This window comes from Talaromyces marneffei, chromosome 2 (assembly GCF_009556855.1).
Source record: "Talaromyces marneffei chromosome 2, complete sequence".
Taxonomy (NCBI): Eukaryota; Fungi; Ascomycota; class Eurotiomycetes; order Eurotiales; family Trichocomaceae; genus Talaromyces; species Talaromyces marneffei.
Genome location: NC_072349.1, coordinates 551,072 through 577,106, shown reverse-complemented (window position 1 = coordinate 577,106; position 26,035 = coordinate 551,072). Strand labels below are relative to the sequence as shown.

The 26,035-nt window shown below is 47.3% G+C and overlaps 8 protein-coding genes across 8 annotated transcripts; 7 read left to right on the top strand and 1 right to left on the bottom strand.

Annotated features, from left to right (window-relative positions):
• Nucleotides 1-549: 549 nt before the first annotated feature.
• Nucleotides 550-1,158, top strand: EYB26_002548 (uncharacterized protein; the record flags this gene model as incomplete). Its single annotated transcript, XM_054261853.1, has 1 exon — nt 550-1,158. One exon carries the CDS (start codon nt 550-552, stop codon nt 1,156-1,158), a length of 609 nt encoding a protein of 202 aa, XP_054117828.1.
• A 743-nt stretch (nt 1,159-1,901) lies between these two features.
• Nucleotides 1,902-3,252, top strand: EYB26_002547 (uncharacterized protein; the record flags this gene model as incomplete). The annotated part of the gene is made up of 2 exons (XM_054261852.1): nt 1,902-2,378; nt 2,437-3,252. 2 exons carry the CDS (start codon nt 1,902-1,904, stop codon nt 3,250-3,252), a joined length of 1,293 nt encoding a protein of 430 aa, XP_054117827.1.
• A 403-nt stretch (nt 3,253-3,655) lies between these two features.
• EYB26_002546 (uncharacterized protein) lies at nt 3,656-7,676 on the bottom strand (the record flags this gene model as incomplete). Its single annotated transcript, XM_054261851.1, has 4 exons — nt 3,656-3,682; nt 3,737-5,021; nt 5,202-7,275; nt 7,433-7,676. The coding sequence occupies 4 exons, from the start codon at nt 7,674-7,676 to the stop codon at nt 3,656-3,658; spliced, it is 3,630 nt and encodes a 1,209-aa protein (XP_054117826.1).
• A 604-nt stretch (nt 7,677-8,280) lies between these two features.
• Nucleotides 8,281-9,695, top strand: EYB26_002545 (uncharacterized protein; the record flags this gene model as incomplete). The annotated part of the gene is made up of 2 exons (XM_054261850.1): nt 8,281-8,736; nt 8,787-9,695. The coding sequence occupies 2 exons, from the start codon at nt 8,281-8,283 to the stop codon at nt 9,693-9,695; spliced, it is 1,365 nt and encodes a 454-aa protein (XP_054117825.1).
• A 425-nt stretch (nt 9,696-10,120) lies between these two features.
• On the top strand, nt 10,121-12,738 carry EYB26_002544 (uncharacterized protein; the record flags this gene model as incomplete). The annotated part of the gene is made up of 7 exons (XM_054261849.1): nt 10,121-10,133; nt 10,182-10,255; nt 10,323-10,464; nt 10,521-11,872; nt 11,925-12,377; nt 12,438-12,658; nt 12,720-12,738. The coding sequence occupies 7 exons, from the start codon at nt 10,121-10,123 to the stop codon at nt 12,736-12,738; spliced, it is 2,274 nt and encodes a 757-aa protein (XP_054117824.1).
• Nucleotides 12,739-14,944: 2,206 nt separating this feature from the next.
• On the top strand, nt 14,945-16,756 carry EYB26_002543 (uncharacterized protein; the record flags this gene model as incomplete). The annotated part of the gene is made up of 2 exons (XM_054261848.1): nt 14,945-15,355; nt 15,407-16,756. The coding sequence occupies 2 exons, from the start codon at nt 14,945-14,947 to the stop codon at nt 16,754-16,756; spliced, it is 1,761 nt and encodes a 586-aa protein (XP_054117823.1).
• A 2,742-nt stretch (nt 16,757-19,498) lies between these two features.
• EYB26_002542 (uncharacterized protein) lies at nt 19,499-21,201 on the top strand (the record flags this gene model as incomplete). Its single annotated transcript, XM_054261847.1, has 2 exons — nt 19,499-19,667; nt 19,730-21,201. The coding sequence occupies 2 exons, from the start codon at nt 19,499-19,501 to the stop codon at nt 21,199-21,201; spliced, it is 1,641 nt and encodes a 546-aa protein (XP_054117822.1).
• A 926-nt stretch (nt 21,202-22,127) lies between these two features.
• Nucleotides 22,128-25,893, top strand: EYB26_002541 (uncharacterized protein; the record flags this gene model as incomplete). The annotated part of the gene is made up of 2 exons (XM_054261846.1): nt 22,128-22,475; nt 22,660-25,893. The coding sequence occupies 2 exons, from the start codon at nt 22,128-22,130 to the stop codon at nt 25,891-25,893; spliced, it is 3,582 nt and encodes a 1,193-aa protein (XP_054117821.1).
• Between the last annotated feature and the right edge of the window lie 142 nt (nt 25,894-26,035).

The following is a 26,035-nucleotide window of genomic DNA, read 5'->3' as shown; positions in this document are numbered from 1 at the left end:
ATCGTAACTATTTGAAATCAATTGATACGGATTACCCCGCCAGCAGAGCCGCATGTTCGTGGCACAGAGGTACTATAATGCATCGGATAAGATTGTGACAAATGTGGCTAATCAACTGCCAGGCAGGAATAACCGGTAAGCAGCCTTGTCTATGCTTACGCCGGCCACTCACGTCGTGCCTGATCTTCGAGCCTCATCAATTCTTTCAAATAGGTATAACCCTATGGCTTGAAGTCAGTTCGGATTTAGATAGGTATCCAAGGGTGGGCCTGTCAATAAGCTTGTGGGTATATCCGTGCGGGCCGGTACTGTACTGTACGCTACCAACATTACTGGTGCCTATCTAAATTCCCAGACAATCACTAAATATTGAATCTGGTTGACTCAGACGGGAATTGCCGTGACGGCATTTGAGTACTTCTTGTACAAAGTCGGAAACTTACGAGGTAAAGCCAACCTCTGAAAAACATAGCTAAGCCTGATTCTCAACTACCTACATAGTTCAAACGATCCTAATCATCGCATACACCAATAATCAAAAGAAGAAACATGTCTGCAGCCTCAATCCCCAAATCCACGCCTCTCCAAAGGCGACGCTCTCTAATCGAGCAAATCTCCCACCGTCTCGACAAACCAATTACAATAATCGAGTACGACATCATCTGGCCAGAGCAATTCTCCATCGTCCACCAACGCATCCAGCAAGCCCTCGGCAACCGCGTCCTGGCAATTGAGCATATAGGCTCAACAAGTGTCCCCGGCCTGCCCGCCAAAGCCGTCATTGACGTCGACATCATCATCGCCGATCCAACTCAGGAAGCGGACTACGTCCCAGCCCTCGAAGCCGCGGGCTTTCAATTCGTCTTCCGGGAACCATTTTGGTACGATCATCGATTCTTTGGACTTGAAGAACCCTACGCGAATGTCCATGTCTTTGCACCAGATTGTCCGGAGCATTTGCGTCATGTTGCGTTTCGTGATTGGTTGCGAGAGTGTGCGGAGGATAGGTTGCTCTATGCCAGCGTGAAGCGCGAGGCCGCAGAGGTTACGTGTCAGGATGGGGGAACCGTTATGGATTATAATGATCGCAAGGCTTTTGTGATACGGGATATTTTGAGCCGCGTGGATAGTAAAACAGCAGGGTTGATGGATAGATGATGTGGACGTTCTACATGTTGTTAGATTGCATCTATGTACGGTCATTTTCATAGTTTGACAGGGAGTAAACAAGTAAACTTAAATGCATGGAAGTGGGCAAGCTTTTACGGGAGCTTGAGATTTGCCGCAACGAGCTGAAAAAGAAGCTGATATCAACATGCTTATGATGGGCGCATGACAATGCTCTTGGGCTGTTCCTATAGACGGCGATTCAAGATCACCAAGATTACTTAAGATGACTTAGGTTTTGTGATGAAATTAAAGCTGTTGCTTCTGACAAGGATATCTTGAGTCATACAATAGCTCCTGTACAGTGAGCTGATATCAATTCCTGAAAAGTAAATATTATGGGTATCATTCCAACCTCCATAAGGGAAACGTTGGATTATGGTTACGCAAACAAAACCTACAAAGCTATCGGCCGGTAAGCCGTCGATTGGGGAATCATCACAAGTTGCTTTAAAGACGAGAGGTTAATATCAATGATTCGACATACAAACATTGTAGAGCTCCCATCTATACTAGAAAGAGGTATCCCTAATATCTCAAACCTATACATAGGTTAACAGAATGGCTACTGGTAACCTAAGCTCACTCGGCCGGAATAGTTCCCCCGCACCACTCCGCACATGATCTCATCTTTTCCATGATGTACACACTCATTTTAGCTGAATATTTTCCCTTCCATTCCACAACTTAACAAAGAGATATATTCAATTACGAAATTGGCAAAAAAAGCGAAAATGCCCAAAACCCTCACTGTGGCCGTCGCCCAATCCCGCACCCTCGAAACAACATCCTCCACTCTCGCTGCTCTCGAAAGAACAACCCGTCACGCCTCATCCCGTGGTGTTCACGTCCTCCTCTTCCCGGAAGCATATCTCGGCGGATATCCACGAACATGCTCCTTTGGCACAGCAATTGGCGCTCGTGACCCTGCCGGTCGAGACCAATTTTTGGAATATTTCAACTCCGCAGTTGATCTGGGTGATACACCATCCGGTGCGGGGGATGACTGGGTTGATAGGAAATTGCCCTGTGCTAAGGGGAAGGAGTATCGCGGCGATGGCACAAGAGAGTTCCTGGAGCGTGTAGCGAGTGAGACGAATGTGTTTATTGGCGTGGGGCTGATTGAAAGGGCTGGGGGGAGTTTGTATTGTGCTGTTGTTTATGTCGACCCCAAGAGGGGAATGCTGGGAAAGAGGAGGAAAGTTATGCCAGTGAGTCCTCCCCCACCCCTATACCTTTATGATAATCAGTATTTTGACCGTACAATAGACAGCAACAGAACGCCTAATCTGGGCCCAAGGCTCTCCCTCAACCCTCAAAGCCGTAACAGCCGAAATCAACGGCGTGAATTTGACTATCGGATCAGCAATCTGCTGGGAAAACTACATGCCACTTCTCCGCCAGAGTCTATACTCTCAAAACGTCAATTTGTATCTTGCACCTACGGCAGATGGGAGAGATACATGGCTCCCGCTTATGCGAACAGTGGCAATTGAAGGGCGTGCTGTGGTGTTATCTGCTAATCAATGCGTGCGAAAGACCGAGTTGCCGGATTGGATTACCGGATCTACTCTTGATGGTACATCAGCAAAACCCTCCACAGCTATGGCAGGCAACAAAACAGATGTAGAAACCAAATCCCAAGAACCCCAAGAAATCACCTGGCCACAATCAGCAGGCGAACAACTCCATCCAGACAAGAAGCGAGATCAAATGTACGCCAGTCTAGCCGTCGAGAACGAGCAAGGGCCCATTACCAAGCTGAAGAAAAAGGGTCTTGCGCAGCAATCTTTTCTCCCAAACTCAGCGTCAAAGAAAGACCCAGCAACAGAAGAATACATCTGTCACGGAGGGTCCTGCATTATCGGTCCTTTGGGGCAGATCTGCGGTGGTCCTATATGGGACGTCTGCACTGATGATAATGATGATGTTACTACAGTAGGAGATGGGCTAGTCATTGCCGAAATTGACTTTGAGGATTGTGCCAGAGGAAGGTTGGATCTGGATGTGGCTGGGAGTTATTCACGGAATGACTCTTTCAAGCTTACGGTTGAAGGGTTGGATTTGAACCCGCCTCCTTTTTAAATACATCAAAGAGTTTGGAGAAAGGAAAAAGAAAATATAGATTAGTCTGTGGTAATTTGTACCGATGGATAAATTACGATCAGTATCCGTAGGGCAGAACAGATAAAATCGTACTCAAAGATCATCGACTAGGGTTTTTCTTGTCTCATACAACCATTATTCCCGAGGGAATAAACGGTGTATCCAGCTCAAAATCAGTCGAGGAGAACATCTGATCGAGCGAGGCAAGAGACGTCTTTTCAGTTTCTATTATGATGCAGTGCGTAACTTAGAGAAGATATGTTTCGATTAGTCATTGATTGATATCATAAGGTAAGTAATAAAACATCAGGCGCTCACGATCCCTTGAAACGCCTACCGAGACTCCGCTTAGATGTACAAAAAAACAATAAACGATGCACGATCAGTAAGCCACACGGGTCCTCATATCCTATAATCGTCAAGTCAGCAGCGAATTACATCCAAGAAAGAAGTTATAACGTACCGAGATCTTGCGTTCAATCTCCCGAACGCTTCGATCAAGTTCACCAGCGATCATGAGTTTCTTGTCGTTGGGAAGCAAGAAGTAGCTTTCGCAGAGATCACCGTCAATAACACCCTTGGAAGGAACATAATAGCTTCGATAGATCAGGTGGTCTCGTCCAGCTAACGGCGGGTTCTGGGAAGCAAGTTGAGTCTCCAGATTTTGGAAGAAATCAACATCCTCACGACTAATGAATGGGACCATAATACCAATAGTGCCCTGCAAACCAGTCCATACGAGGATATCTCTTCCTCCGACAACCAGGTTTGTTTTGTGAAGGCTTGTAGGAATATCTTGAGTATAATAATGGATCATGAGATTCAATCGGTTTGCTGTGCCCTGGAGATATGAACGCTCGTGGATAAGATGGGCTCCAGAACCGTCTTCGTCGGACTCGTCGGACGCCTTTTGTGGGCAACGGACAAGCCACAGGTTACCAAATTTATCACCGCCCGCTGTGGTCTCGTAGTCCACCATTGTTGTAGCAGTGGTCCAGCGCGCAATAACATCATCCACAAATGGGATGAGTTGATTTTCTTGATATTTGTACACCACGTAGGTCACACTCTCTTGAACATCGCTAACAATAATACGACTGCCTTGCGTCTGTAAACCTACAATAAGATTTGGTACAGCTTCAACCTGGCACTTTCGAAGCATTTGCTTCATACCAAGATCGTAGATCCTTAGGTTCTTACCGATACCGGCAACCAAGCGTCCTTGAAATGCGAGAAGGGCAAGTGGAGGCTCTTCAATCTTGGTTTTGTGAATGAATTCCAGTTCCCTGCCATCTTCTTGGAAACGGTAGATATGAATAAATCCAGCGGAGAAGGATCTTGGGTAAGTGACAACATCCTTGCCTGTGCCAACGACGAGGAAAGTCTCGTTGTCTTGGCTTGCGAACGAAACAGCTGCAATGCTAACAGCAGATTCATTCTCTTCAAGTTCAAGGCGCGAAAGAACCGATTTAGCATTGACAGGATCGACGACTTCAATGCAAGAAGCCCAATGACCGGTAGCCCTTGGATAGCCAAAAGTTTCTGCTGGAGGAATCACGGCTTCTCCATTTTGTAATTTGGATTCTTCCAATAGGCGAGTCTGCGTGGCTGGAGCGAGAACATTGTTCTCGGATTCGATAACGTAGAACAAAGGCTGTTCCGGATGTTTCACAAAATGTCTTGGTGTGTATGCTAGAGGAATAGACTCCTGTAGCACGTTGTTGTCGAGTTTCTCGATCGAGAAAATCCTACATTCAATTAGCAAGGGATCAATCAATTGCCATGAAGAATGATAGTGAATAGACGAGTATCTCAGTAGGAACAATTGGATATGAATTTTATATATTTTTTCCACACGAAAGTTCGGTTCCCTTTTTCATCATGATACGAGGAGGTGAATCGCAAAAACTGAATAAAGGTTCACGTACCGTAAATTTTGGCCCTGGATTCCAACCATGCCTTCCAGGCATTGCTCGCTGGAAAAGTTCCATCCCCATTCGAGACCGACATAGTCCAAGGATGTGAGCATGAAACTTTTAGTCTGGACATCGGAATACCCTAACCATGGGCGAGAGCTGAGAGCAAGAACTGCAGGCTGTCCTTTGACGGAGACCCCAAACAACTTCACTGGTTTTGCGCCTAGGAATCGAGTGCGAGTATCGGAAAGCTCACCAGTAACTTCGTCAAGCACTGTTCGAAGATAGACACCAGAGTACAGTCCAATGTGCAAATACAACGTTGAACCACCAGATGTCGAGTCGATCATAGACATTATATTTAAGGCGGATGGTGCAGATGTTAGGGCCTGTACGGACTTGTTCTCAAGTGTGGAATCCGGATCCAGACTCAAAATCCTGACTGTCGAGTCATCACACCCAACGGCCAAGAAAGAACTACGGACACGGCCCTCGGGAACCTCGCCCAAGCTCAGAGATGTAACTGTACCTGACATCTGACGCTTCTCATCGTACTCGGCCAGCGAGCCATCAGTGTCCATTTCAAAATACACAATCTCGCCTGAACTCAAAGCAACTGCGACTTGGCGCTCGTTGGTGGCTGCAGCAACAATGGTACGATGTTGAGGCGCAGGCCATTCATTAACTCGATGATCAGCAAGAATGTGTCGAATGCCCTTTGGATGAACTTGGATCAAAGAGTCTTCGCCAAGTTGTTGAACGGCCAAGGTGGGTGCTGTGGACAAAAAGCCAGTATCTGTGACTTCTTCCACTGTCTCGCCGATGCTGAGAACCAGAGTGCCATTCGTGAATGACAGAACAATATAAGCATCGAATTCGTCGTTACGGGTCAGTTTCGTCGTCCAAACGGCGGAAGGAACGCTAGGAAGTTCGGACTCAACGATCTCAGAAACCTCCAGACCGTGCTTTAGAGTTCTGAAAGTACTCCGAGCTCCCGTACCACAAATGGTGTAAATTTGAGGAGCATCCTCTCCGATGGCATCCGTGATTTTGCAGTCCATGATAGGATTCAAAGAATTGATGCTTTCAACCAAATTCAAGTTCTCAGCGCCTCTCAAGTTGAAGTAAACGGGGTTAATAGGATCAGCCGGATCGGCAGAAACATCATCACTCGAGAATTCGGTCTCTTCATCATCATCGCCAAGCTTTTCGAACTGATAGAAGTGATGATTGCCTGTTTCGCTTGCAACAAACAAGAAACCACTCTTCAAAATAAGCAGGTTTGCTGCGATAGGGACAGTGTCAAAGTATTTGATCTTCAACCTCTTCACTTCACCGGTGAGTTGACCATTCTCATCCTCGACCATATCGATTGTCAACTTGAAGAGATCGCCATCTTCTGTCTGCAGCAGAAAGAAGAAAGCGCCCCTCATTTTGTGCATAACACCCGCTACAATACTTCGCTTTCGTTCGGGATTCTCCGTAGGACCGTTGCGACGGGGAATGGGCACACGAAATGCATCCTGGTTCGAGTGCCGATATGTTACGCTGTCTTCTGCGCAAACAAGGACACCACTCGGACCATCAGCGCCTCCAGGTACTTGAAACAATATATTCGAAGTCCGGTGTATGACATCTGACCATCTACGAACCACATGGTTCAGACCCAAATCAAGCTCATAGTATACAAGTTGTTTTTCAACTTCCTCGTATGCTCGGCCGGTGGGATCCTGGTCTGACTCGGAATAATCGACTTCAATGGCAGCGAATATTGGATTATCGTATCCCACATCCAAAGCAGTAAGAGCAAAGACAACAGTTTGTGCTTTGTGTGCCTCGAGGGGAGAGGAGATTGTCAATTCTGCTTGAGAATTCCGGTTCAGAACGTAGACAAGTTTGTTCTTTTCCACCGAAGCAATCAGACAAGCTCGTCCCTTGGGATCTACTGCAAGATACTGGCCAGGTATCACTCGTCGAACACCCGACTTTCCAAATGTCTCCAGATGGATGCGGTTGAATCTGTTCTGTGATGGTACGTACTCAATGATGGTAATACGACCCGAGTCCGATCCGATGATGATGTAATCTGTACGAATTCTCAGCACGGATCAACAATATCGTTGCAAAGCTTTCAATGCTTCAATGCTTCCGACCGAGGCACATCCGACAATAGTGGCTGGTTCCCGGGAGCTTCACGAATCACTAAAATGACTCTTTTAGGGGGAGAGGAGGGTGCAACATACCTTTGCTACTTCCGGCCAGCCGGAATGCTGCAAGAGACCTTATGATTCCAAAGACATCCTGCGTATATATCGGGGTGACTTTGCCTTGAGCGGCGTCCGGGCGATGGATGGTAAGCTTCGAGCCTGAAGCTGTTACAATCTGTTGCTCCTTTGTGCCTGCGAATTGTCCAAGTATAGCTTGCGTGACAGCTGTAGGATTCTGCAATGTCAAGGAATACATGAACATATTCGATGTAGTCGCCATGGTGGGCAGTTACTGTGCTCTAATCGAGCCGTAAACTGAAAGGTGGTTATCGCGTTGCCAAAGACAAGGTTTTGTCAGAGATCAGGTTTCCATCTCCAGACTGAAAAGATAGTATAGCAGTCTTGAAAGCCAAGACCGGTTTATGCTGCGATAAATTCGTAAGGGTTGACTTGATAAAGGACGACGCGTCCTGCCGTCAAAGTGGGAGGAAGAAGACTGTGGACGTGGGAGCTTGCAAAACCTGGCGAAAAAAAGATAAAAGCTGTGGCTTTAGCGTGCCAAGCGCCAAGACAAAACAATTTGATGCCTGATCTGTAGGGCAACAAGGCACCTACGCGGCACTGCCTTAATCCATCGGTTTCTGCCAGCTTCCGGGCGGGCTGACATTATCCCGTTGATTGATTGTCCACTGCTCGCTGAGACACTAAAGTCGTTTCCAACCTTCAGGAACAACTGACTTAACTGTGGCACTGTGACATTATTTGTCGCATTTCTACTACAAGCATCGGAATCTACTTTTGATTTCATATATCGAACTTCAAGTCACAGGTGCTGGCGATTGCTCAAAAACCTCACGAGCCTTACCCCTCTTGCGTGTGATATCATGGCGGACGACGCCTCGGCAGCGGAATCTACCTCCATCACATTCAGCGTCAAGGCATCCAACGACGCCAAGTATACCTTCACATTGCCTGATTCGACTACCGTCTCGGACTTGAAAGAGAAACTATCGAGCTCTGAGTATGCCGATACACCTGCAGAGCGCCAGCGATTGATCTACTCTGGTCGAGTGCTTAAAGATAACGAGACTCTTGCCTCGTACAAGATCAAAGATGGACACACCATTCACCTAGTCAAGAGTGCAGCTAGCAATCAACGACAGAACCCTCCCCCTCAGCCTGCCGGCACAGCTGCCGGCACGACACCCTCAGCCATACCTGGAGTACCTACAAATATCGCGGCTGGCACTGGAAATAACCCTTTGGCTGGCTTGACTGGAGCACGATATGCTGGCTTCGCACAGCTCCCTGGGGCTGGAATGTTCGGGCCAGATGGTGGCGTAAGTATATGCTGTTGAAAAGCTTACATGCACTAGCTGACAGATCCTAGATGGGACCTCCTCCAGATCCAGACCAGATGCTCAGCATGCTTGAGAATCCTCAAGTACAGGCTACCATGAACGAAGCGCTCCAGAACCCCGCTCTTATCGATTTAATGATTCAACAAAATCCAATGTTGCGAGAGATGGGCCCTGGTGTGCGCCAAATGATGCAAAGTCCTGAATTCCGAAGAATGCTGACTGATCCTGCGGCGATCCGCCAAATGGCGCAAATGCAGCGGGCTTTCGGCGGGGGTATGGGCTTTGGAGGAGCTGGCAACACGGCGTTCCCCGCCCCTGGCGTCACAAACACTACTCCCGAGGAAAACCGTGGTCCACAGCAGGACGCCAACCAAACAATTCCACCTGTCAATCCATTCGCCGCTGGTGCGAATCCTTTCGCAGGTCTTTTTGGGATGCCTCCTCAACCGCCATCAACGACCGCGCAACAGAATACTACCGCTGCCGAGTCGACCACGACTGGTGGACAGGCTACGACAGACTCTGCCACACAGAATCAACAAGCACAGAATCCATTCGCCGCTCTTTTCAATCCTGCGTTGCTCGGCACTCCTCCAGGCCAGACCGGCGCAGGTGGCGCTGCGCAGCCGAACTTCAACAACATGTTCAACCCTCAGAATAACCCATTCATGCGAGACCCTGCTTTGTTGCAAAACGTCATGCAAGCCATGAACGGAGGTAGTGCTGGCGCCGGCGCAGAGAACCCTTGGGCAGCCCTTTTTGGTGCCCCTCCAGTTGCTGCTTCCCCAGTAGACAACCGGCCCCCTGAGGAGCGTTATGCAGAACAATTGCGTCAGTTAAATGACATGGGTTTCTATGACTTTGACCAGAACATTGCAGCCCTACGAAGAAGCGGTGGTAGCGTTCAGGGAGCTGTGAACTTTCTCTTGGGTGGCTAAATAAGGAGTAGAGCAGAATCCTGTTTTTATTCGATACTCCCTGAGATGCCGTTCTATTCTATTGCTCTGGTCGATTTTCTGAAGACCATCACACAGCTTCATTGATTCATTTATGTGCATAACTTGGTATGGAATGTATAATGAATTATGTCTGGCCATTAAGCAGCCTCAATGAAAAACAGTGACTCTGGTGACTCTACAGATAGGCCATATGTAACTTGAAGCTATCCGGATCTGGAGGATAAGCTTGGTTCCACGCTAAACCAAAAATGTAAAATGCCAGCTTGCCGTGGACCTACTACCTATTCGTAATTTCGTAGTAGAGGCTAGCGCGGAGTTAAATGGCAAACCGAACATACCTCTCTCCTCCTCGGACCTCCACTGTTTTCCCCTTGAATCGATCAATCATCTCTTCAATATTCAAGATGCCGGACCATCGTATTGATCTTTAGTAGATCTGTTATGCGAATTGACGACGCGAAGAAGTCGAGTATCAGTTGAAGGTACTTCGTACCGGTTACATTCGTTATCGGGCTTTCGGGGATCCTTGTCCACCGCTAGTAGGCGTTCACGATCGGATTGCAAATATTTTTCTGGTTGAAATCGCAAATTGATATCGTTACATAGGTTGATGTATACTCGGTAGTGAAGGGGTCTGTTGGAAGAGTTACATTCTGTTTGAGGATGAAGTCCATATTTCATTGCCTGAGCTGGCGGTTAATACCGTGGCTGTTCCTATTCTCCGTTTGTCAATCATTCTACATCCCAGGTAAGTTACGACTCGCACCAATTGCTAGGTCGATGCTAATATTCGATTACCCGCAGGTTACTCGGTCGTCAGCTATGCAGACAACGAACCTATACCTTTGCTAGTCAACAAGATCTTCTCTGATCACACCCAACTGCAATATGCCTACTTCGAGCTTCCCTTCGTTTGCCCACCGACCGGACAGAAACACGGAAACTCTCCATTTGGATCTGGACACAGCCTGTCCCTGAATCTGGGCGAGATATTGCGCGGAGATCGCATCATGACATCAGACTATGAGTTGGTAATGAAACAAGACGTCGGATGTCGTGCGCTTTGCACGCGCGAGGTGGACCGGAAGGCCGTCAAATGGGGCCGCCAACTCATCAAAGATGGATACGTCGCCGAATGGATTGTCGATAACCTCCCTGCCGCAACGAGCTTTGTCACCGTTGATCGCAGCCGAAAGTACTACTCGAGCGGATTCAAGTTAGGATACCAGGACTTTTCCCCAGCCGAGGGCCTGGGTCGTATATACATTCACAACCATTTCACGATTGTTATTCGTTGGCGCAAAGCTCCAGGAAAGGCAGGCGAGGAAGGAAAAAGTGTGATTCTCGGCTTTGAGGTCTACCCTAAGAGCATAGGATATGAAAACAGAGATGAAGATGGATGTCCGTACGACGTGCATGCGGAGAACTCACATTTGGAGCTTTTCCTTACGCCAAACAATAAGGAGATTGAGGAAAAATACAGTGATTCGTCGTACATCCCTCAGCGCGGTGAAGATGCGGACGACGGTGCTACGATGAAGATTCCGTATACTTACTCGGTCTACTTCCGGGAAGAAACATCCATCGAGTGGTCGAACCGGTGGGATTTGTTCTTTACGGATCAAGTCGATAGTTCGATGACACATTGGCTTGCAATTATTAATTCTTTGACGATATCGGGCGTGCTCGGTGTAACTGTGATTGTCATCTGGGGCCGAACTGTTCAGAGTGATGCCAAAGGACGCGGAGATGGTGTTTTGGAAGAGGGGAAGATGAAGAAGCGTCGCTCTAGGACGCTGGCCAATGATAAAGAGTCGGGTGAAGGTGTGCTGACCCAGGACGGTGAGGTTGATCCTCTGTCTGACGACGAGCTGGAGGATGTTGCCGGATGGAAACTGCTTCATGCAGATGTTTTTCGTCTTCCAGCTTACAGTGGACTACTCGCGCCGTTGGTAGGGTCAGGAATACAACTACTTTTCGTCGCAATTGGCCTACTCATTCTCAGCTCTTTGGGGGTGTTGAATCCTAGCTTCCGAGGTGGTTTTGTTACGGTTGGATTTGGTCTATTTGTGTTTGCAGGGTTATTCTCGGGCTACTTTTCTGCAAGGTTGTATAAGACACTGGGAGGACAGAATTGGCGAAAGAACACCGTTATTGTAAGTGACACATGGCCACTAATATGTCGTCTGGATGCTAACTCTGAGGTAGACGGCCTCTCTATTCCCTGGGTTAACATTCTGTCTGATTTTCGTCTTGAATTTGTTTGTCTGGGCTCAGGCGTCCAGTACAGCACTTCCATTCGGCACGTTAGTAGGGCTCGTCGCTCTTTGGCTTCTCGTCCAGGCACCTCTGTGTTATGCCGGCAGCTGGTTCGGATACGTACGAGCAGAGCCATGGCAACACCCAACCAAAACATCACCTATTCCACGACAAATCCCACGACAACCGTGGTACTTCCGTGGTGTCAACGGAGTCATCTTGACCGGTCTGATTCCATTTGCGGTTCTCTTTATTGAGTTGATGTTTGTTTTCAAGAACCTATGGCAGGATAAGAGTGGCTATTACTACGTGTTTGGCTTTTTGAGCGTGGTCTGCACGATTTTGATTGTTACTGTCAGCGAAGTGACCATCATCACGACATATAACCAACTTTGCGCCGAGGTATGCTTCCTCCCATGTTTATCACAAATCGTATCGGACTTACGTGACTAACATCTACAGAACTACCACTGGTGGTGGCAAAGCTTCCTCACCGGCGGCAGCAGCTCCTTCTGGATCTTTGCCTACTGCATCTGGTATTATATATACAAACTACACATAACGGGCTTTGTGTCGAGTTTGCTCTTCTTCAGCTATAGTTTTCTGGCGTGCGCGGTCTACGGACTTTTGACTGGTACTGTGGGATTTTTGACAGCGTATATTTTTATTCGGAGGATATACAGGTATGCCATCTCCCTTGTCTTGTGGGTTGCTAAGGAAACGCTGGTACTAATTTCTCAACAGTGCTGTCAAAGCAGATTGATCGAGTCTACGAGCTTGGACAAGGCGACAACACAGCACCAATATACATTTTGTACTTTTACCACGCACTTATTTTGCATTATTTTTTATGATGTATTTAATATACTGCTGAAATTATACTAATGCGAGACGGATGTACCTATATATTCCTCCCAATATTATTTGTCTATATCAAGGCGATGGAAGGCGTTCATATTAGCGAGACTTGGCCATATTTGGCAATTTTTGATGCAACATTTTGTTATCTTATTATCCAGCACACTTCTTCTATTGATTGTCTATTTTTTTTTGTAAGCTTTAGGTACGGTGATGTATCTATTCTGCCTACTTATCTGTTCAGGGTAAGAATATCCATGTGACAAGTCAATCGGTCCGCGACGGATGTCCGGCGGCGACTCCATATGTAGGTGCCCGATTTCGATGTTTTGATGCACTCGAGCTCAAGATCTGACGACTCCGGAAAGTGGCTATGTACTTAGGTGCTAAGGTGCTAACCATCATTGTGTAACTAACATGCGTAGAGATATATATGTGTAAATAAATCTACATCACATTCTTGCCTGATGCCTGGAGCAACACATTCCAGGAAGAAGCATTGTTATGGCGTGATAGTCTCCATTGTATTCATATGTAGATAAACGTGAACATGTACTAGTACTTACTGTAAGGCGAGTATGACGGTCTAGATCAGCATGAAGTAAGTCACTCGGTCACACCCCAAAGATACAGCACATTCAGTATGTATTGAGCTAGGCCGTATGAAGAATAGCGCGCATGCAGCCCTCATTGGAGGCGACGGAGACACTTTAGCTCCTCCACATCCCAACCAATCAGCCGCCCAAGAAATTGCGTGCCATGAACGAAGCTCCATCCGACAGTCGAAAAAGAAGAACCATCGCGGATAAGTGGATCTCCAATAACCGCCGTCGTCATGTAAGCGGCCCCAATTGGCATCTCGTCGAACTGAGACATAGTATGTCATTGGAGGAACTATCGCCTGAAAATGTAAGCAGATGAAGTGTGATGCTATTGGTGGAGTACATGCACGAAGGGGTTTATTTTACAAGTGGGCCTTCGGCTTCTCTTATCACATATGACTCTTTCTTATGACGGCTACCCTCTGCACTGTACACCGAGTCCTTGTTAGCGTATGTGGGGTTATTGAAGTTTGTGTCTTGTTTTGTCTCTGATAAGCGATTAAGCGTTGTATCAATGTATTGTTAAGCGTGCGTACTCCGTAGTTACTCGAAATACACGGTATTTCAACTGTCTGACAGAAAGATGGTCACGCGATGATTGTCCTTTTTAGTTACCAAGAGGATATTCTTGCTTAATCAGGGAGTGCCATCCATTGTCCTCTCTGACGGGACAATGTGAAAGATTAAGATTCGATACAAGTCGAGGTACGTACTGAACATGTCGCACGAAGTAACATAGTTAGAGCTGTATTAACCCTGTCGAGTAACTTTGTTCTTATCGCAGTGGCTGTCTGCATCCCCTGAAAATCCACATGAAACACCCTCACTACGACGGCCATGTCTGTAAGTATGGCGCATTTATCCCTCCAGCAAGCCGAACCATGCGCATAACTCGACCAGATAGGATGAATAATAGGTATAAATGTCGCAGCAAAACGGCAGTGCTGACTAACCCCACAATCACGACATCGCACGACATCGCCCCAGAGAATGACCTTCATGTCTTCGGCGCGGGCGGTGTAATCGCCTTACTTGTGTGGTACATGTACCGGCCGCTGTTGAATGTAATTTATCACTATTCGGTAGGTTGATAAGCGGCCGTAACGATACACGCGTACATGTACCATACATGTAACTTTCGATAAGCCCACCTCCTTCCTGTTCCAGCCTGCCCCGGGGAAAGGTTTGAAGCACCGAAAAAAAAGAGGGCGTCATTTTAAAAAGCCCGCCTCTTCCACTTCATTATACTTTTCCCTCTCCTTTTACTAATTCCGTTTTTAAATCATATCTCCAGCGTGCTTTGTTTGTGTTTATTCCATCATCAACATTCAGCCATTTGCAAAGAGCCAATATATTTTCCTGCTTCTTCTCTTTGTAACCCCCAGTAGCCAGGCAAAGGTTTGGTTGAACACAGCGCAACAACCTGTCCATACCGTTGGCTGTTGTTTTCATATTAGATAATTTCAAAGCTTCAAACTATTCCGAGCCAACCGAACAAATCGAAGCAACATGGCAACCAAGCGACCCAACATCCTCTATATTATGGCCGACCAGATGGCCGCGCCACTCCTGTCCATCCACGACTCCAACTCGCGCATCAAAACTCCCAACCTGGACCGATTGGCGAAGGAAGGCGTCACTTTTGACAATGCTTATTGTAACTCGCCTCTGTGTGCGCCCTCTCGCTTTGTCATGGTGACTGGTCAGCTTCCGTCCAAAATTGGCGCCTATGACAATGCTGCGGACTTGCCCGCCGATGTTCCCACATATGCACACTATCTCCGTCGTGAGGGTTACCACACTGCTCTGGCTGGGAAGATGCATTTTTGTGGTCCGGACCAGTTGCATGGGTATGAGCAGCGATTGACAAGTGATATTTATCCTGGAGACTATGGCTGGTCTGTGAATTGGGATGAGCCTGTATGTTGTTCGTCATGCTCTGAGTGTGTATGAAAGCTAACAAAAAAATAGGATGTTCGCCCTGATTACTATCACAACATGTCTTCTGTCCTAGACGCTGGCCCGGTCGTTCGTACGAACCAGCTTGACTATGACGAAGAAGTCATATACAAGTCGACTCAGTACCTGTACGATCACGTCCGACACCGTGGTGATCAGCCATTCTGCTTGACTGTGTCCATGACTCACCCTCACGACCCGTATGCCATGACCAAGGAATTCTGGGACATGTACGAGGATGTTGAAATCCCTCTGCCAAAAACAGCCGCAATTCCACACGATCAGCAAGACCCTCACTCACAGCGTGTTTTGAAATGCATCGATCTTTGGGGCAAGGAAATACCCGAAGAGCGCATCAAGGCCGCTCGTCGCGCATACTATGGAGCATGCACCTATGTCGATACCAACATTGGCAAGCTTTTGAAGGTGCTTGACGACTGTGGCCTGACCGACGACACTATTGTTGTTTTCACTGGAGACCACGGGGATATGCTTGGGGAGCGTGGTTTATGGTACAAAATGACCTGGTTCGAAAACTCTGCACGTGTCCCATTCATCGTGCACGCCCCCAATCGATTTGCTGCTAAGCGAGTCAAGGAGAATGTCTCGACCATGGACATTCTTCCCACATTCGCCGGGTTGGTCGGAGCTCAGATAGAGCCTGGCCTGCCAATGGACGGAGTTTCATTGGTTCCATATCTGACTGGCGGCGAAGGACTCAAGACCGACACTGTCTTTGGCGAGTACATGGCCGAAGGGTCCCAAACTCCGGTGATTATGATCCGTCGTGGAAAGTGGAAGTTTATCTATTCATTGATCGACCCGCCCATGCTGTTTGATCTCGAAGCCGATCCCTTAGAAAGCACGAACTTGGTTGCAGGCCTCCCAATCCCCGAACTAAAGACTAAAGAAATCAAGATCAAAGAAACCGGGTTGCCTACTCCTCCAAATGGCGAGGCACCGGATTCAATCACTTTTGTGAGCACCGAAAAGTCATTTTTCCCGAAGATCCCAGCCCAAGTGGTCTCCACGCCTCCACGAACACCCAGCCCCGGCTTGCCTCTTGTTCTCCCCGAGCAGGACGACCCAGCAACTGTGTATGAACATTTCATCCAAGAAGTCCACTCTCGCTGGAACCTCCGCGCCATCCACGAGGACGTAGTCCGCTCGCAACGTCGTCGTCGTATCGTGTATTCTGCACTGATCAAAGGCGTCCCTACCGTCTGGGACTACGAGCCTCGCATCGACCCAAGCACCCAATACGTCCGCAACCAAAGCAAAGGCAACCTCGACAACGTCGAATACCTCTCTCGTTGGCCCCGAGTCGCGAACGCGCCGGCACCAACCACAACCCGATATTAAACCGATCAACAGATCATATAAAGTGACAAAGTCCCATGACTCACGAAAATTTTGTTGCACGATTCAGCGAGTAATTTGTGTTTTTATACCCTCGGATCTTTTTGTTCTTTTTTTCTTGGCTTCTTATTTGCCCCTCACACATCTGTCTAGATTTCGTATCATGCATAGCACGGAATTTGTTTTAGTTTGCCGGGTATAGCGCTACATGGGCCTATGAGAGCGGGGCATGGGTTTTGATGGACAGGGTTTTGTGTCTGATGACCAGAGAAAACTTGATTGTACGGATTATTTATCTGTTTTCATGTCTATAGTAGAATTTTTGTCGTGACAAAAGTTAAAACCTGTAAATAGGCATTTTCCCCCCATATTTTCCTGGAAATTGAATTCATATACAGACCAAAAGGCTACTGTTTTACTGTTTCTTGCATCCTGAAGTCGCTTCACGTGGGTGGAACCCTACAGAAGAGTAGAGGCCTCGATCATAAAGCGATACTCCGTATTTGGTGATGTCTGCCGGTGTGGAGAGACTGCCAATGCCTTCCAACGAAATGAAATGCCTCAAGAATTAGGCAGCAGTCAAGCTTGCATCCACCTTCGGAGTTCAGGCTCGGAGTACGGAATAGATTTAAGTTAGTTAGTTAGTTAGTTAGTTAACGAAGTTAACGAAGTTAACACGGGGTAGCTCGCTGATTAATCAAGATTCAAGAATGATGACTTACTAATTGACCCGTGGTCAATTAAGTTAACTAACTTAACTAGTCAAGTTATTGCAATCTTTTGACAGACGACTGAGGGAGGAGTTGGGATTAGTAATGGAGCCGAATTAATCAGGTTAGTTAGTTAAGTTAGTTAACTAGTTAGTTAACGTTAGGGCATGGATGATTACTCAATTTGTACTCCGTACAAAGTAACTTGTCGAGATCCTCGGGCGATTCACCTCCAAAGGTTAGCCGGCCATGCAATCACCATCAGTGCGCGGAGAAACGAATCTCTGGTGAGACGGGGAACCAGAATCTGAGCAATTGAATTACGTACTCCCTTATTTCTGAACCCATGCGGAGGATTACAAGGTTAAATAGATTGTTCGACATTGCCCTCGTATGTACTCACTCTATGGCGTTCTTTTTTTTTCTTTTTTTTTTTTTTTTGAATGTAGTGATAAGGCGCAAAATGTTTGATCCACTCATACCCGTAGTACAATATCTGATATATTTTAATGGGGCACGGGCTTTTATAACTAACTTAAAGTTTGGCGCCCTTTGACATGACCCGTCAAGTAACCTACTACGTACGTAGTTAAGTTACGTAGCGTAGTAGGCAAGTAACTACGTAGTAAGTAAGTAACTATAGTAGGAACTTCTCATCCAGCTCGACTAGATCTTGGGACTAGGAATAAATATCTTCCGCACACGACGGATATTTCCATGTATCCGGCAATCGTAACATGTTATCTGTAAATCCGATTGGTATGGCATGTGAAGCATTGACGAGCAAAGCCAGGGTAGCGGTACCGGCAACGCCTGGTTAGTGGGCCTATAGCCGGTGACTCAAGGGGGAGCACGGCTAAGATGCCGAAATAGTGCCTCAAAAGTGCGCGCCTCGTTGTCCAGTCAAATAAGAGTGAATGTTGCATAGTGAGTCATCCGGCGACTGACTGTCCTTGCGCGTACGGAGTACACTTGTACGCCTATCCTATGTTCCCTGGAATGGATGTGGATGTATACAGCCTACACATCGGTGTGGTGGGTATATGGGTCTAGTTATTCCGAAACCATTACCCTATGCGGACTCGATTCTATTCCGTTAACGACACTAGCTTACTGTGTACTCAGCATGTGGGGGGGGGGGGTCTACATGCATACGTAGTGGAATAAGAAACGTGCTCATCGGCATCCAACTACGTCGTACGTAGTATGTACGATGACTCGAGTATCAGAAATCAAGCGGAATCCTTCCGTCTAGGCAATGCTTAACCCTCTCTCTACTCTGCAAACATGCGAACGCACATATGTACATAGTACTCGTAGTAATTGTGACTCGCGAGATAGGGCTACGGGTATGTATTTCTAAGCAACCGTCGTCATCTGCGGAACCCAAAAGCCACAAGCGCAAACCATCCAACCTCATCATCCATGGAGAAACTGAAACTTTGATTTCTGAAATCTAGCTCAAACTACGACTTGTCTTGGCTCCAATCTAGACCCAATCCATCGGATCCATCGACCCAATAGTTGCAGGTAGGCGAACGCTTACTATGGAGTAGAGGCAGGCTATTGCCAATCGAGTCATGCTCTACCCTACCTATATCGGGTACGTCCCGTCCAAGAGTGGTTACCACCGTCCTGTCAGTTTTAGACGACCTCAAGACTGGGATGGGGCCACACAGGGTCCATCCATCATTGCGGGAAATGGGATGACTCAGGCTTAAACTTTTTAGACACGAGGGGTCCATTATTTTTTCGCTATTCTTCTGTGCTCTTATAGTTTCCTCAAGAGTATAATATATATTGAGGCTTTGGACGTGGTTGTTCTTTCTGGTTTGTAATTCGTACTGTATACACCTCATTGGTCATTTTAGGACCAATTGGTTCGTTTTACTCGTGTCTACCGGTCTTATATAAAAAGGACCGTTTATGGGATTGCGATAATACCGTGCTGGTCAATTGTCTACCAACAAACGTGCAGCTATCAATCCGTCCATCGTTGCCCGGTCCTCATATCTACGACGTGGTGAACCACGTAATGCCATCCCTACCAATGCGCAACCCTCGTCTCAAGGTCGACATTGCCCTAAATGGGCAAGTCAAGGGCCGCGTCCCGGCATACACTACCTATGACAAAATCGAGGGCGAGGTCCAGATACAAGCCGAACGAGACACTGAATTCGACCATGTCCAGATCACTTTCGATGGTTCGCTCGCTTATCTCTCAACCCCTGGGAATGGAAAATGAAGCTAATTTTCCGACATGCAGGTATATCCAAAACAATCATTCAACGACAATCCCCAGTCGGGCATGTCGCAAACAACCTCAATGCATTTCACCCTTTTCTGAAATTGCGCCAACCCATCGACCCAAATACATACCCCGAACCGCGCAAGTTCAAACCTCTCGAAACATACATTTTCCCATTCACATTTGTCGTGCCCGAAAACCTCCTGCTTCATGCCTGCAGCCACTACACAGAGAACCCGCACCTTAAAGAGGCGCATACCCAATTGCCCCCAAGCCTGGGTGATGCAATGCTCTCCGATGACGGTAAGACAATGATCAACGACATGGCACCCATGATGAGCGAAATTGCATACAAAATCAAGGTCTCCGTTATGAAGAAGGTTCTACCGGCAGACCCCAAACCGTTTTATGCTTTGTCTTCAATCGCAAAGAAAGTGCGCATTATCCCCGCGACGATAGAGCAACCACCGCTGGAAATAGGATGCAAAAATACAAATGGATACCGCGTTCGACGGGAAAAGGATGTCCGAAAGGCGTTGCTGGGAGGCAAGACGGGTCGATTGGTAGTTTTTGCTGCGCAGCCGAAGCCTTTGCAGTTACTTGCTCCTGGCAGCGCCGGCTTCAAAGCGCCGGTTACCAGCCATGTCAAACTTCATGTGCGATTTGATCCGGAGACGGAAGATGAGCTCCCGCCGCGACTCAAGTCGACATCGAGTAAGTTGAAGGTATCGACTTTTTACGCCACACAGCCGTGGACGAACTTTCCGTCCAAGGAGGTTGCCGAAGCGTATAGCCGTACAGCGCATGGTGTATATTCCGAGACAATCAGCCTGTCATCGCTATGCGTGGCATCGGCGCAATGGAAGAAACACGATGGCACTGAAGGTTCACTGGATGACTCTCGACGAAGTTCGCTGGTCTCTGAGTCATCGTCCTCGCTGGCCGAGAGTCTAGTTCCTCTGTCATCGGCATCATCTTCATATTCCGGAAAGACATTCTACACCGCGTCTATACTGGTGCCTGTCACACTGCCTGCAAATCGAACTTTCGTGCCCACCTTTCACTGCTGTCTGTCCTCGCGAGTATACACTCTTGATCTGTCGCTATCATACCAGCCCGCTAGCAAAAAGATACCCATCGCACCGAGTATCTCGCTCAATATCCCCATCCAAATAACTTCCGCACCTGGCAATGGCCTCGCCGCTCTCGGAGGTCTATCGGATCCTCTGCTTCCCGAAACGCAAATCGAAGAAGAATACTACCGTCCACGATCCATTGCGCCGCCAACAGAAGACGACGGTCATGGCCTCTGCACGGCATACCCCACACAGCGGTCGTCGAGTGACTCATTCCAATATGACGCGGCGTCACATACCGGCAGTAGTGACAATCATGCTCCTCCGGAGTACTCAACAATCACACAGACAGGGGGTGGCGTGCAGACATCGAACCGGCTATCGCCGGCGTGGATGCTTGATAGTCTTCGCTGATGGTTGTTTTTGAATTTGGGTCGTTTTCACGACATTGCATATGAAATATGAAATAATGGTTAATATAATGATCCGCGGGGGATGGTCATGCTGGGAAAGATAGACGGTGATATGATTTGGGATGACATGCATCCTACCAAAAGATAAATTGATTGTTTTGATATATGATAATATCCTTTTTTTTTTTTGTTAGAACCTCCTTTTAAGGTGTTGATGAATAGAGTAGAACCCGGCTATAGCACGTCTAAATCTTACATCTAGATTTCTTAATATGAAGATTAAGAGGACTTTGTGCTAAATTATCCAATACTGTGCATAGTACGGTAACTTAAAGCACCCTTTATCACTGAAATAACGTCTGATCCAGATAAATTTGGAGAGGCCTTCGTTCGTTATAGCTACGTATGTAGGTTCTGTTCTCTATACATCCGAACTTGGGAGATTCAAAGGTGTTCTGAACCTGATTGGTCAGCTGCGCAACGGGCAGCTATAACCCGGTTTTGGCATCCTACAGAAATTGAGAGGAACGCCTTCAACAACTCGCGAAAACATCCCTATCATCGCCTCCACATTTTAAGCCGTCCGTGCCATCCTCATGATCCTATGCCCAATGAGGTGGCGGCGGCGCATCATGCATGGACATTGGACAGCCTCGGACTAGCCTGAAATGGCCCGTCGCGAAAAGGCACGGAGTACCTGCTGCGCTCGTGTTGTTGCAGCCCAGCCTCGTCGATGATTGTGTTGAATCTGTTGCTCCGCCAGCATCGAACCTACCGGTACCGGTAAATGCTCAGCCGGGACCTGATTATGGTATCTTTGAAGTATAACTAGTGTTGCGCACATCTCGATGCCATCATTATGTGACGAGCTGGCCTTATAACTCATATAATATCGCGCGGGGCACCAGCCTATTATCCAGCCTCATCATGGCATTGGCATTGGCAATGAGTGCTCGACTGAAGCCGGAAATCAGGCTGGCGCAAGCCGTATCTGAATTCGAGGCCGATCTTACCATGGAGCAAAAACTTCGTTTCAACTCATGCCGAGCCCAAGTTCACAAAACCCCGCCGGAGATTCACGATGTCATGCAACTAACGGCGGAGATCGACCAGAAAATATCGCCCAAGGTTGGTCGCGGCCGTTGCTACGGCCCGCGACTTACAAACTTTTTGCAAGGTGTTCAGCAGTTTGTCGGCCTGGGTGATATCCTGGTAGGCGGCTCCCAGAATCTGGTTGCATGCGGTGTGTGGTCACTTGTGCGAATGTCCTTAATGGTGAGTGCCATAACGTGATGGGGCATTTTGCTCCGCCAAACCGCGTCGCATTGATACAAACCAATGGCCCCAGACAACCTGTGCATGCCTTGATTTGTATGGGGATGGATTTGTATGCGGTCTGGATATGCCCCGTGTAAATCCGTAACGCCATACAGAGGAATATGACTGACAAGCTTCTTAGTCGCTAGTGAATTCTGCTTCATATCTCGAGAAAGTATCCCAACTTCTCATGATTGTTGGTCGGGGAGCGCCTCGGTACCAAAGCATGGCGGCAATATACCCTCGGTCAAAGGAACTGCAATCAAATCTGTGCGAGTATTTTATCGTGGTGGTTCGTCTATGTCACCATATTCTCAAATATACCCAAAAGTCGACAGTTATGCAGTTCACGACTACTCTGAATACTTCAAATCTGGATTCTTTCCAGCCGGAGCTTGAGATTTGGGCCACAGCAATCAAGGAAGAAGTGAATATATTGATGGCCAAGAGATCTGAAGATGAGGCGACCAAGAATTCAAAGTTCAGAGATTGGTCCCTCAGTTTCAGAACTCTCGAGTCCCATCAGAAACAACTTGCGGTAACTCGACGAGTCCTTGATTTGTGTTCAAGGTATGACTACCAGGTGAAGTGGAAACAAGCACGGAAGATTGGAAATTCGACGGTGTTCCACTCGGATGACATGTATCAATCTTGGAAGAAACTCCAGACTTCGGCCACTCTCATTTATACGGGAAGGCTAGGGTCTGGCAAATCTGTATTAATGGCGAATATTGTTGATGATCTGAACCTGAATGTCGAGGACAAGACCGCTGTGGCATATTTCTTTTGCAGACATGACGAGGCAGAAAGTTTGAAGGCCCAAACAATCATCGGCTCTCTGGCCCGACAACTTCTGGTCGCCTTCAAACCTTCCGCTCTTGATCCAAAGAGATTCGATGAGACCGAACTGAAAGATATAGACAGTCTTATCGAACTGCTGCATACTGCTTTACCACTCATGCACAGAGCAATATTTGTATTGGACGGTCTTGATGAGTGTGACCATCCAGTGGCAAAGAAAGTGATTGGGTATCTTCGAAGGATGCAATCAACTTTAAATCTGCATATATGTATTTCTTTGAGACTGGACGCGAATAGACTCCTACGGTATGCCCGTGAACAGCTTGTTCAATGTACCAAGACTTCGATCCCAGTCGACAACCCAGACATTGAAAGCTTCATTGAGCGCGAATTAGAGAATCGTATCCAGTCAGATGAGCTGGTAATAGGCGACCCAGAGCTAATTCTCGATGTCCGAGATAGCCTCATGGTTGGATCACAGGGGATGTTCCTCTGGGTGGCTCTTCAGATCGACATTCTTTGTACAATGAAGACAGATCTTGGGATTCGCCAAGCGCTGGATAACCTTCCCAGGGATCTTTCAAATACATTCACACGCATCTTGAAGAAACACGAGCAAAAAATAAAACCAGAACAGCGAACGGTTCTGGAGATTCTCACGGTGGCTCAGCGTCCTCTGACTAGTGAAGAGCTTCGAGAGGTTCTCAGTGTGACACCTGGCGACACCACTTGGGATCCAGGGAAATTACTTAACGATGTGAAATCAGTTTTAACATACTGTGGAAGTCTCGTCACTATTGATGAAGAAGATTCTACCGTTCAATTTATACATCACAGTGTCAAACAATTTTTGATTGAGGATTACCGTGATTCGAGGGGCGCGGAGCTTGATATCGATGATGCCAATATGAGGATGGCCAGGTTGATTCTCACTTATCTCAGCTACGACCAATTCGATAGGCAGCTGTCTACATCAGTTGTCCCACGCCTGAATGTTACGCCGTATGATATCGTCAAATCAACGGTTGATTCTCACAACAGCGTCCAAAGTGCCGCTTTGAGGCTCCTCAGGCTCAAAACAAGGAGCTCAAAAACAAGGCAAACTCAGGATATAGGAAGAACGATCCAAGCTATGAATGCACAACATCACGTACCTCGTGATTATACCTTTCAGTTTCTTAGTTATGCAAAATTATACAGCATATACCACTTGTGTGCGACGTCAGCAAGTAAGATACCGGAATTATGCCTACTTGGCAAGATCCTTGATAGGCGTGTTCTATCTGTTAATGATGCGCTCCCGTACACCGAACCACCCTCCGCTGACCAAGAACCACCCTCCGCTGACCAGGAAACAAGACTCTGGTCAGAAACAAAAACACCAAGAAATTCATTAGAATTCCCCCTTGAATCCCCCATCCTGACATCATCTAACCAGAGAAGTGGGCGAGGAGGGGCCTTGTTTTTCTGCGCCTGTAGCCTAAACAATTCGGCCCTTTTGCGCAGATTGATTCAGGTCGATCGCGTTGACCCGAACCAACAGAATGAACAAGAACAGACCCCATTCGCATACGCCGCTATGAACGGATATGGAGATGCTGTTAAAGAACTGCTACGTACCATAAGTGTCAATCTTCAATCAAGTGACGAAAGCGGTTGTACTCCACTTATGTGGGCTGCACGTCGCGGATTTGCATCTATTGTGCATGACTTGGTGACTCCAAATCTAGAGTTTCATTACTCAGAAGACAATGAAAATTGGCTACAGCTTGCACGAGAGGCACATGGTATGCCTCGCGATAGTCACGAGCGCGTTGATCTTAACTCGGTAGATCTGCACGGGCGGACAGCATTATCCTTTGCTGCTCATGACGGTAAATACGAATGTGTTCGCAAATTACTTGAATATGGCGCCGACCGTACATTAACAGATGATATGGACCGGATACCGTTGATGCATGCTGCTATGTCTTATAGTGCACAGACCGTTCAGCAATTCTACGATATTCCCGATCCATATTACGCCAGCGACTTTCCTGATTCTGAAGATGTAGAAGGACGGACGGCTATATCCTATGCCGCCGAGGGAGGGACATTTGAAATTGTTCGCATTTTTCTGCTTGATCTACGAATTGACCCAGATTCGCGAGATCACAAGGAGCGGTCGCCATTGTCCTATGCCGCTCAGTATGGGATACTCGATATCGTTGATGCTTTTCTTGCAGATGATCGTGTTGATCCGGATTCAAGATGTTCCCATGGGCGATCGCCTCTCTCGTGGGCCCTTGAGAGGAATAAGCCCGCAGTGGAGATTGTACAAGCATTCGTCCGCACTGGTAGAGTCGATATCAATTCAGAGGACAACCACGGCCAGACGCCCTTGATAAGAGCGGTCATTCGTCAACACTACTCTATCGTGCCAGTTCTTCTCGACTATGGCTGTAACATCACTATCAAGGATAATGAAGGGTGGACTGCTTTAGATCATGCAGTCGAGAACGGAAACGAGGATATCATACGTATACTTCGTGATCATCGTCCAGGTTCGGCTGGAAAAAAGGTATACACATCTTAAGGCCATCTGACACATCGATTCAGTGACTAGATTGCTCTCCTTGAAATGAATTTATATGGATTTGAGGTTGCTTGATCAATGTATTCTTTAGCGAGCATTTAGGGTTACACCACTTTTACCCTGATAATGTCCACTTACCTTG